Below are 13,013 nucleotides of genomic sequence, written 5' to 3'. Positions count from 1 at the left end.
ATATATATATAGATATATATATATATATATAGAGAGAGAGAGATAGTTAATAAATAGAAAATAAAACATGTTAAAAAATAATAATAAACAATAATTAAAATAGTTAATAAAACATGTTAAAAAACACTGACAAAAAGTTAAAAACATATTTAATCTGAAACGGAAAAACTTAATAAGTGGATAATCCTTAATTTGCGGAGTTTCAAAGAAATACTTTGCTTCTCACCAGAGTGTAGGAATTAGCAAAATGCGGGATTGGATTTTGCATACAAAAGTATTTTATGAAACTGCAAGTAAGTCAAAGATCTTACTTGATAACAAAAAGTCAAGCAGAGGGAATATGGTGAAGAAAAAGGTGATTTCACATGAATGGATAGTCTGGTGAAAGGTAAAGTATCCAAAGACGGTAAAATCCAAAAATGTAAATCCAAGAAAGTTAATTGAATTTCCATTCGCAAAAGTAAAATCCAAGGAAATCACGTAATTGGAAAATGGTCCAAAATAATCCAAAAGGCCGAAATCCATGGAATAATTCACAAATATGTACAAGGAAAAGGGGGAAAAATTCCAATAATATTAATAAAAGAAAAATAAGATATGCATTTGACACAGTTGTCGAGAAGCTCTATTTCCTGTTTGGTTTTATCGAGCTTTTACATCTGATTGAGATTAATTTATAAATATTAATTCTTTAATATTTATAATATACTTTAGTTTTACCATCATGGATCATTTCGGTAAATTTAATAATATACTAACATGTATACCCAGCATTGCCAGAGTTGACATGAAGTTCGGTTTGGCCACACCTGCTATACTAAGAATATTGAGCAGTTTTTCATTAATATATGTCAACTCCATCATTACTCAACAAAAAATTTTAAAAATAAAAGAACGAATAAAAACACAAAACTGTGGAGTGTTTGTTTATTTTAAAATAAAAATCCACTGGACCACAACTTAATTGTGAAATCACGGAAATTATTTTATGTAAACTAATTCAAAAAATAATGCTTGAAAGTTTGAATTAGTTTTAGTTTGATTATCAAAACAAACAAAAACAAGGTTGATTCCCAGGGGAAATAACTCAAACCGGTTTATAAAAAAAAAAAAAAAATCGATGTCAGTAAAAATAAATTAATATAGTATCAATATAAATCAAATTTAACTAATAAACTTAAATAAAACACTTTAAACAATTCTCTCACTATAAAAAATAACTAACGCACTGCTATTTAATAAAATTGCTTTTCCTTAATGACGTCAACTCTTAATCGTATATTTTGCAAGAATCATACCATATATAGCAATGAATGAAACATTAAACTAATCGACTTTTTGTATAAATTGTGAAGAAACAAATAAACAGACAGGAATACGAATTTATATAGACAGATATATATGTATGAATTACGCATAAAAATGTGAGCATGAAAAGTAATATGGTTAAGATTAAGCTTAGAAAGGTAAAAAGACTAGTTGTTAAAACTGGAAAAGAAAACATATTCTAGTAAAAAATATAATAAATTTATAACAAAATATTGCAGCATTAAGAATTTTTGGAGGCAAAATGTGTGTGCGTGTGTCTCGCAAAAACTTTTGACAGGCGATAGATTCTGGCGAAGCTGGTATTGTTTTAAAGCTCGACCCTTCGGACGACAAATATTGAAGAATTGGCCAAAAATATTAATTCCTTCACCCTTAACTGGGCAGTTTTCTGCAGAGAAGAGTCGGATTTTCCTACACCATTTCTTCTTTTCGATTGACTACACTTAATTTGAATGCTTCTGGTCGTGTCCTGAAGCTTCAGTAAGACGTCAGATTTTCTTTCACTTTTTTTTTCTGCCTTCGCGTCACAGGTTCAAGCGTACCCCCTCCCTTTTTTTTTTTTTAAATACCTCTCTTCACCCTGGCTGCCTACTGTTGTTTTGATTCCCTCCCCACGCTACTACTATTTTTTGTATTTAAAAAAAAAACAAAAAAAAAAACCCACCTCCCTCCACCTGTCATTCCTTACTCCACCTACACACCCGGGCAAGAAACCCAAGTTTAGTTGACAACTTAATTATAAAATTCATATTTTACATATTGTATTTCATAAAATTTTATGAGAAATAAAACAAAAAAATTTGCTTTTATTCTTTTTATTCAATAAAATACTACATTTTTATTTTTTTATGTCTTTTGTTTTTTTTTTTTTGTTTTTTTTTTGCAACAGGGAATAAACCCAAAATCATTCTTTTGCCAAAAATATATTTACACATCAATCCTTTTCATCTTTTTCGTACAAAGGTCTTCTTTTGTCCATGTTTAGTCGTACTCTGATCCAATTGTAATGCTCAAATCGTCACCAACATTACGTGTGCTATGGAACCAAATATTTGTATCCAGAACAACTGAAAAGAAAAAAAAAGCAAATATTTTTATTCAGATTTTTAAAGCATAACATTTTTCACTTTCTAAATCATTATAAAAGTAGTTCTTTTTTTTTTTTTTTTTTTTTAAATATGCTTAATTCTTTTATTCTTTTTAACTGATAATATATTTGCTTTGCCTTAGCAAAATTTTATTGGAGGGGATACTTACCCCAGTCTTTTCATTAAATGTAGGAATTGGTGCTTTTTTTTTATTATTTACAATTAAAGTAATTTTGCCTTCAATTGTCAGATATTATTTAAATATATTCGTTCAACTTTTAAGTGTGTATTTGTTTTAAATTTTTAAAGTCATTTCTTTTTAGAGTTGTTAATAATGAACATGAATCAACCAGCAAATTCAGATTTTCAGAAATTCTAAATTCTTAAAATTAAATAGAAATTAAATTCTCTATTATTTCACATAAGTTCAACAAAAGATAAATTTCGATTAACAACCGCATAACACAATATTATTGCAAAAAACTATTACAATTATCCAATCGTTGCAATCGTTACAGTTAGAAAGCTTTGATTGTTGAGCTAAGTATTTAAAAATATTTGTGATTAGTCCTCTGCTTCTCAGCACAAACTGATCAATCTGCTATGCTTGTTGAATAAGCTGTTTGAATCTGTAATAAATCAAGCAATTACCAATCGCCCCAGTAAAAATATACCAATCGCCCCAGTAAAAATAATCTAATTAGTGCTAAATAATATGGATTCCATCCTGCCAAGTTCACTATCAGTAGTTAACTGTAATATCACAAAGGATCAGAGCAATAACTCCTGATATATAAGGTCTGGCACAAATAGTTGCTCCACAAACTAGCTAGGGAAAATCTGGCAATGTTTTTGCAACCATCAAATCTTTTCTCTCGAATACTGATTGATGGGCAAAAGTTTGAGGTATATAGAATCAATACTAGTATGCCTCAGGGATCTATACTGGGCACAATCTTCATAAAAGATTTTCCAATCATATTCTCAGATTATTTGTTGATTTTACACAGATGACATAACCATCTATGGCAGCACTTCAAAGAGCACTGGTAATGAACATCTCGCTTATTGTCTCCCATCGAACCTGAGCATGTGGTGCATTAGAAAGAAAGTTACTTTTAAAATCTCTACTACCAAATACTTCTCTCCTTTCATCACCAATGCTTAGATTCCCATTTTACTTTAGTTAAAATGAACAGCTTTTTCCTTGAAGAAACTACTAAGGACCGACTTTCACTCCCGATTTTAAAAAGATGTACAAGTTTGCCGAGATATGGTTGGATCACTAGAAAGTACCTGACATCAAACACAATCTATAAAAGTCAAATATGTCCCATGATGAGGAACTGTTGCCACTTCCAGGAAGATTTTCCATGGAAAAGTTTCTTTGCAAAATTTTCCTGTCAGTAGAACACATTGCTACCCTTGTCAAGTACAAATTCTCAACAAATTCAGGTCATAAATACAATTCATTATTTTGATCAATATTAGTACTTTCATAATATTCCTCATCTAATTTAACTCTTCAAGTGGCTCTTGCTATTGATAAATGTTGACCAAATAGTTAAAAACAAAACCAAAAAAAAAAAAAAAAAAATTACTGCTTTACCTGGAGTGATAATTTTCTCAACAGAAACTTGTTTGTGTCTAAAATCTATTGTTTACATTTTATGCAAATCAGAAATATTGGAACTTTACCTATCCTCACACACCTTTAAAATATTCAGATGTTTTTCAAATTTTAATCTCTCATAATTACAGGTTAAATTTTATGTAAATCAGACATTTAAATTTGGGGGGAAAGTTAGGATTTTGAAACCCATATTCAGATTTTGTAGCTTGCACATGTAAATGGAAATGGTATCATGATAAAAGCTTTAGTCAAAATGAACAGCTTTCTCCTTGAAGAAACTAAGAAATTATAAAAAATTTAGCAGTTTCTGATTTAGAATGTTAGTAGATAAATACAGGACTTAATATATATAAAGAAAAATATAAACATAAATGACGGACTTCGACAACGGATACGAGACTCCTTACTAACTACCAAGTATATACAATAATGGCCGCTACACAACTTCTGACCGGAAACCGCTTTACCAGCAAGAAGAGTTTTCAGGGGAGATCACTCACACAGATTAACAGTTCTTCCCCCTTTTTCTCTTCTTTTCAGTTGGGCATCATCTAATCTGCAAAAGAGAAAAGGGGTCAGTGTATTTACATTATACAGATGATTCCTTTGGTTCAGATATGAACCCAAGGATCTTGAATGATGGCACTCCTTTCTTTGTCAAGGAGTCCGCTATTTGTAAGTTGATATCCAAGAGATTTCTTCAATTTCTTTTCTGTCAATCATTTCTCTTAAAATAGCCATTTCTATGCGAAGTCTCTTATCCAAAATTTGCGTTGAGGAATGTACAGAATCATAAAGGCAGGAATTGTCTGTTTTACATTTTTTTTTTTTTACATAGGCATAACCACTTATCAAGGCCCAGAGACCACTCGAGGATAAGGGTTAAGAGTGTACAGTAGTCAATTGGACAATATAGTAATAGTTAGTAATGGAAATTCAGTAAATTTGTTAAGTGGAACGGCTCATCAAGAACTTGTTTACGTTGGACTTGTAGTCAGCTGGAAAGCAGGAAAATGGAAAACAATTCCATGGGCGTGCAGTTCTAAGAAAGAAGCGGAGAAAAACTTGCAACATCTCTTCTGTGAGATAGAGGTTGCAGCGAAGAGAAAAGGACATCTCCTACGAGGCTACAAAGTCTATTTTGAACCCTATCAAGGCAAGACAATTCCTTTCTAGCAGCTGCTGCCCAGATGTGGCAACAGTATTCCATCCTTGGACGTACCTGGCTCTTATATAGATAGAGAATTGCATCAGCAGTGAGATATCTACTGGATCGATAGAAGGATCCAACCATTTTTCCAGCGGCCTTGGCAACAGATTTGATGTAGATGTTCCATTTCAGATCAGGAGCTTGTCAAAACTTGAGGCCTCCTGAAGACGAGAGCCATTCATTTCAATTGATGCCAGATGGGGATCAGAGCGTTGATGATGTAAAGATAAAAGCTTGGTTTTAGATGCATTAAAAGTAACGAGCCACCTCTTTCCCCATTGTACCACTTGTTCAAGATCAGAGGAGAGAGAATCGGAGAGAACCTGGTCGTTTACAGTCTTAGATGTGCTACCATAGATGATAGTCATCAGCATAAATGTCTACGAATGATGTGATGATGTGATTGGGAAGATCATTAATGTAGATCAGGAAAAGAGTTGGCCCAGTATGGACACCTGAGAGACTCTAGCATTAATACTGTGAGCTTCTGATCTTTGTCCATCAACTACTACTCTTATAAACCTATCAGAGAGAAATGATTTAATAATTGAAAAGACATTTCCAGCTATACCATAACTGGACATCCTGTGAAGTAAATCTTTATGCTATACTCTATCAAAGGCCTTTGATATGTCAAGAGCAATTGCCCTAGAAAGGTTGCCTCCCTCGAGAGATTTGCTAATCCTATAAGATGTAACTGTGAGCACATTTGCTGTAGATCTAGCAGAACGGAAACCATATTGCGTGTCACTAAGAAGGTTATTTTTGCTGAGATGGTTGATTACTTCTCTAAACAGATTTCAGCAACTTACTCATGACGCAGAGGAGACTTATTGGTCTGTACTGAGAGAGGGTTGAGCGATCATCTGAATTCTTAAATACAGGGCATACTGATTAGATTTTCCAGGGTGATGAGAAGCAATTCTCCTTAAGACAACGTTTTAACAGTTTTGTAAGTATAGGCGCTAGTCCTAGTTGAAGTTTTTTGAGTACTATAATTGGAATACCGTCAGGGCCGGTTGCTTTACTGGAATCAAGGTTCTTGATTAGTTTGGCGACCTCGTGCACAGATATTTGTATGTTGGATAGTCTGTTGTCTGTTGTAGGAGGAAATACAGGGAGTTGATGACTTTCGTCGCAGAGGATAGAGTTAGCTGCAAAGATCTTGGCAAATAGTTTGGCCTTGTCTGATGCTGATGAAATGACCTCAGGTCCATTGATGATGGTTGGGATAGAACGCACGCATTTGTTCAGGATTCTGTTTGCTATTTGCCAAAACTGATGGGAACCAAGCCGCTGCTCAGCTACTTTGGACTTGACTGACTGAGCATACAACTCTCTTGCGTTCTTTATTACTTTCTTACAATGGTTGCTGGCAGTCCTGAAAGCAGCTTTAGTTTCCATACATCTATTACGTTGGAAGTAGTGGAAAAAAATGATTTCTGTGCGCAATGGCAGCAGCACATTCTGGAGAAAACCATGGCTGGCTGTTAGGTTTTTGCTGGAACTTTTTTGAGTGTATGAAACAGTCTATACCTACTTAACCATTCCGTCAGGTTTGATACTATAGAGGACACATCCTTTTTAAACATGGAACACAGAGGTAGATCCAATATAAATGTACGGAAGCTATTCCAGTCAGCCATAGTGTATCGATATACTGTACGATGGAGAGGTATGTCTGAGGACTTATTACATTTCATCTTTATCTTAATTGATACAACAGAGTGGTCGGAAGATCAAAGAGGAGACAGAACGGAAACTGAACACAGTTCAGGGCAAGTTGTGAGAAAAAGGTCTAGAAGACTCGCATACTGGTCGTCATTGTCGGGCACACAGGTTGGTTCGTGAACAATCTGAGTGAAGTCATAAACAATGGAGAAATCATGACAAAACCTCCCCTCATGGTCTTTTTGTTGGTATCATCTTTTAGTTGTAGTACTAATACAAGTTTTCGATAAAAAATGCAGGCTTCTGCCATGTCAACCATGGCTAAAGTTTCAGCAGCTAAAGTACTTTTGACAACTCTTCTAATATATTTAGACTGCCAGGCAATGGGCACATACTTGCCATTGCTTCCAACTAAAAAATATATATAGCCTCCCTGTGAACCTCCATCTGTTAAATTGCCAAAAGAAGCATCACTGTATGCAATAATTTTATGTGTTCAAGGTTCCCAAAGTCTGGAATATCTATATGAGATTTCTCTTTTTTTGCTTTTTTTACCACCCTGTTAGTCTGTTTTAAGCATTCTACATCTTGTTTTAGCATTGAGCTCAACTCACTAACATCATAACTAAGATCAAGTCTGGTTTGGATGGCTAATCAATTAAGTTGACCGATCCATTGCCTGCTCTCAGTAACCTCTGTTGACGATATTGCATCTTTAAAATTTTTGCCTGCTTCTATCTTTAGCTTTTTGACATATTTGTCCTGTCCAAATTTAACAACATTCCCGTTTTTCTTTATACTTAATCCTATATACTGGAACTCAGCAACTTCCTCAGATTTGATCTTAAACAAGTGACGAATCCGGTCCATAACTCTGCTCCGAAAAATTTCTGAGCCTGCTCCGAAAAATCATCAACAGGAGTAGCCATATTATTATGCAGTTTGTTTCCTAAGTTTCATGTGAATATGGCTTGATCATATTTTGAAACCACTGCTCCTGATTTCAATAATTCTTCTTTGAGTGTCAGGTACCATGACCTTGATGAATCAGTCAATCCATAAACACATTTGAGAGTTTCCAAACATATCCCGGAGGTACATTGGCTTTTTTGGGAGGATGTAAATAGATCAATTGGTCTAACTCTGTAAAAAAGCCGTTTTTATGTCCATTGACTTACACACCCAATGGTTAGATGACATTATAGCCAAAGCTATATGTAAACTTTCTTTAGAGCAGATTGGAGAATCATTTCTTATGTTGCTTGCATCTCTTTCCTGAAAGCCTCTCGCCACAAGTCTAGCTTTATAGACCTGTTTGCCATTGACATTTTTATTCATATAAACCCATCTTGTGGATATTTTGGGTTGACTCTGGTCAGGCACTTGGGTGTACACTTTATTTTCAACCCAGCTTTGGAGTTCGTTTTCTCTTGCCATTTCCAGGTTGTGATTAGAAGAGGAAATCATTATATTTTCCTCATCACCAGAGGTAGCTTCATCCTTATCTATTGGTCTGACTTCATTTTCTTTCCACTCCAATATTCCATGATTAAAGTCTAGCCATAAGGGTTCACCTTGTTCCATAGCCACATTCATTAAATGCTTATTTTTACCTGTAGCTTCAATGTTCACCATTCCGAATCATCATCATTGGCAAGTTTGCATTTAGTGGATTGTCCTGGTTTGGAAAGTGTGATTTAGTTGCAATTTAACATTTTTCTGCTTTGTTTTTAGAGATTTTTTTAACAAGGAGAATGTGTTTTAGCTTACCTCTATCTGGTAGGGGTGATAGGGATGTGATAATGACCAGATGATGTACATTTCAACAGAATTTTCTTTTTTAACATTGTCGCGCTGTCATGTTCCAAATTGAGACAAGTCCCGGCCCTTTTCATGGCTTCTTTGCTTAGAAGTGGAATGTCAGAATCCACAACATCAGTAACGATACTGAAATTAATGTCAGCGATGACACATGGTAGAGTCACATTGTACAGAGAGTTCAGTTTGTTTCCATCGTCGAACTTAAAGGTTCTCCCTCCTTCTCTCATATTCTTTTTTTATCTGTTCTTCTGTTAATGTTTTGAGAAAACACTTGTACCATTTTGTTCCACAAACAGTGCCAGATACACCACTATCTAGGACAGCCGAACCAAGTGTTTCACCCAAAAGCGTGTTGCCATTTGCTTCGCGTTTTTGCTGACTCATCAGGACATAACTTTCATGTTCGCCGTCCTCATGTTTGTCCTGGGTATCGTCGACATAAGGGCAGTCATATGACCAGTGGAATTTGCAGCCATATCTAAAACACACCGTAGTGTTACCTGCTGGTCCACGCCAGTTAATTTTGTTTTTGTCAGTGGAGCATGCTTTGTTGTTGTTGTTGTTGTTATGTCGTTTTCCGCCGCGATGTTTTTCGTCGCCGACTACTAAAATGCAAATCACCGTGGTGCGAAGAGCAACCATAATACACCTTGCTAGGTTCGTTTTTATTTTCAGTGTAGGCAATAACATCTTCCTTCTTAACCACAACGGGTGTCGAATTTACAGATGAAGCGTCAAACCGCTGTCTGTGCATAATGTTCTTTAACTGAGCCAACATGGAAGAGTGTCAGTTCGCCAACTGTCGCCTTAACTAGTCTTTCATTTTCAGGGGTGAGGGAGGCACTCTTTAATGCTCGGAATGCAAGTACTGGTTCAGGCAGGATAATATTGAAATCTTTCAACTTGGCAAAGTGTAGGTCGAAGTTAATAAGAAAGTCTTCCACTGATGTATCTGGCTGTCACCTGTATCCTTTGAAAGTCTTGTAGGCCAGAACGCTGACCGGTTCATATCTTCCAAAAAAACAAAAAAAACGTATCCAATATTTAATAGGGGAGATCACTCACACAGATTAACATAAAATATTTCCATTTCTGCAGGAGTCATAAATAATGACATTTTTTTTATTTTCAGTTTGGAACATGGTGTAACTCTAAAAATTCACCCGGATAAATTTTTCAATCCGAAGAATCCAAAAATGGCATCAGATTTGCTCAGAAATTAAGCGTTCTATGTGATTTTATCAGATTTTGAGATTTTCCACATGTGCACCAATATGAAACAAAAAAAAGAAAAAGAAATAATAATGCGGCTGATATAATACTGAGTTTTTTTTCTTCTGAACAAAAAAAATAGTAAAGTTCTTGTTTTGTTAACTCAGTGTTTATTCAAATTTAGACATTTTTTATGAGGATTTGGTTTATTGTCAACAGAATTATGTAGAATTACACTGCATTCCAATGAGTCAAGTTTGGCTACTGAATGACACTACCTGCTTAAATATTGATAATAGATACTAGTTCTAGTAATGTTTTGAAACTTTTTCGCTTTTCATGCCTGCATTAGTTAGTAGCTAATTTTTTCTGCAAACCCCAAAATCATTTTAAATCATGATCTGCACAACCCCATTTTACTCTGGGTTAGAGTTATGTGTTAAAATGATTTTGTGGTTGTGCAGTTCATGATTTAAAATTATTTTGGGGTTGTGCAGTTCATGATTTAAAATGATTTTGGGGTTGTGCAGTTCATGATTTAAAATTATTTTGGGGTTGTGCAGTGCATGATTTAAAATGATTTTGGGGTTGTGCAGTGCATGATTTAAAATGATTTTGGGGTTGTGCAGTGCATGATTTAAAATGATTTTGGGGTTGTGCTGTGCATGATTTAAAATTATTTTGGGGTTGTGCAGTGCACGATTTAAAATGATTTTGGAGTTGTACAGTGCATGATTTTAAATGATTTTGGGGTTGTACAGTGCATGATTTTAAATAATTTTCGGGTTGTGCAGTGCATGATTTCAAATTATAACCCCCAACCTTTTCAGAATATATTTTTAAAATTATTTATTATTTTAAAATTATTTATTTATTTTTTAAAATTACTTTGGGGTTGTGCAGTGCATGATTTAAAATTATTTTGGGGTTGGCAGTGCATGATTTAAAAGGATTTTGGGGTCGTACAGTGCATGATTTAAAATGATTTTGGGGTTGTACAGTGCATGATTTAAAATGATTTTGGGGTTGTACAGTGCATGATTTAAAATCATTTTGGGGTTGTACAGTGCATGATTTAAAATGATTTTGGGGTTGTACAGTGCATGATTTAAAATGATTTTAGGGTTGTGCAGTGCATGATTTAAAATGATCTTGGGGTTGTGCAGTGCATGATTTAAAATGATTTTGGGGTTGTGCAGTGCATGATTTAAAATTATTTTAGGGTTGTCCAGTGCATGATTTAAAATTATAACCCCCAGTTATAATTTTATGCAGTTTATTATCTTAAATGATTTTGTGGTTGTTTTTAAATTATTTTGGGGTTGAGCAGTTCATGATTTTAAATTATTTTGGGGTTGTGCAGTGCATGATTTAAAATGATTTTAGGGTTGTACAGGTCATGATTTTAAATTATTTTAGGGTTGTGCATATCATGATTTAAAATTATTTTAGGGTTGTGCATATCATGATTTAAAATTATTTTAGGGTTGTGCAGATCATGATTTAAAATTATTTTAGGGTCGTGCAGATCATGATTTAATATTATTTTAGGGTTGTGCAGATCATGATTTAAAATTATTGTAGGGTTGTGCAGATCATGATTTTAAATTATTTTGGGGTTGTGCAGATCATGATTTAAAATTATTTTAGGGTTGTGCAGATCATGATTTAAAATTATTTTGGGGTTGTGCAGATCATGATTTAAAATTATTTTGGGGTTGTGCAGATCATGATTTAAAATTATTTTGGAGTTGTGCAGATCATGATTTTAAATTATTTTGGGGTTGTGCAGATCATGATTTAATATTATTTTGGGTTGTGCAGATCATGATTTTAAATTATTTTGGGTTGTGCAGATCATGATTTAAAATTATTTTAGGGTTGTGCAGATCATGATTAAAAATTATTTTGGGGTTGTGCATATGATTTAAAATTATTTTAGGGTTGTGCAGATCATGATTTTAAATTATTTTAGGGTTGTGCAGATCATGATTTTAAATTATTTTAGGGTTGTGCAGATCATGGTTTTAAATTATTTTAGGGTTGTGCAGATCATGATTTTAAATTATTTTAGGGTTGTGCAGATCATGATTTAAAATTATTTTAGGGTTGTGCAGATCATGATTTAAAATTATTTTAGGGTTGTGCAGATCATGATTTAATATTATTTTGGGGTTGTGCAGATCATGATTTAAAATGATTTAAGGGTTGTGCAGATCATGACTTAAAATTATTTTGGGGTTGTGCAGATCATGATTTAATATTATTTTGGGGTTGTGCAGATCATGATTTAATATTATTTTGGGGTTGTGCAGATCATGATTTAATATTATTTTGGGGTTGTGCAGATCATGATTTAATATTATTTTGGGGTTGTGCAGATCATGATTTTAAATTATTTTGGGTTGTGCAGATCATGATTTTAAATTATTTTGGGGTTGTGCAGATCATGATTTAAAATTATTTTGGGGTTGTGCAGATCATGATTTAAAATTATTTTGGGGTTGTGCAGATCATGATTTAAAATTATTTTGGGGTTGTGCAGATCATGATTTAACATTATTTTAGGGTTGTGCAGATCATGATTTTAAATTATTTTGGGGTTGTGCAGATCATGATTTTAAATTATTTTAGGGTTGTGCAGATCATGATTTTAAATTATTTTAGGGTTGTGCAGTGCATGATTTAAAATTATTTTAGGGTTGTGCAGATCATGATTTAAAATTATTTTAGGGTTGTGCCGATCATGATTTAATATTATTTTGGGGTTGTGCAGATCATGATTTTAAATTATTTTGGGTTGTGCAGATCATGATTTTAAATTATTTTGGGTTGTGCAGATCATGATTTTAAATTATTTTGGGTTGTGCAGATCATGATTTTAAATTATTTTGGGGTTGTGCAGATCATGATTTAATATTATTTTGGGGTTGTGCAGATCATGATTTTAAATTATTTTGGGTTGTGCAGATCACGATTTAAAATTATTTTGGGTTGTGCAGTTCATGATTTAAAATTATTTTGGGGTTGTGCAGTGCATGATTTAAAA

The 13,013-nt window shown here is 33.7% G+C and overlaps 1 protein-coding gene across 1 annotated transcript in view; it reads right to left on the bottom strand.

The window, feature by feature from the left end:
• Positions 1–2,128: 2,128 nt before the first annotated feature.
• Positions 2,129–13,013, bottom strand: part of LOC145259873 (2-oxoglutarate and iron-dependent oxygenase JMJD4-like) — a 282,216-nt gene continuing 271,331 nt past the window's right edge. Inside the window, exon 4 of the mRNA XM_080117747.1 lies at positions 2,129–2,396. Within this exon, the coding sequence (XP_079973873.1) occupies positions 2,311–2,396 (86 nt within the window). The 3' untranslated portion in view covers positions 2,129–2,310. The remainder of the gene's footprint in view (positions 2,397–13,013) is intronic.

This window comes from Euprymna scolopes, chromosome 35 (genome assembly GCF_053919585.1).
Source record: "Euprymna scolopes isolate OS-2025 chromosome 35, ASM5391958v1, whole genome shotgun sequence".
In the NCBI taxonomy this organism is placed as follows: domain Eukaryota; kingdom Metazoa; phylum Mollusca; class Cephalopoda; order Sepiida; family Sepiolidae; genus Euprymna; species Euprymna scolopes.
Note: the sequence above shows the minus strand (reverse complement) of the source record. Positions and strands in the feature narration are given on the sequence as shown.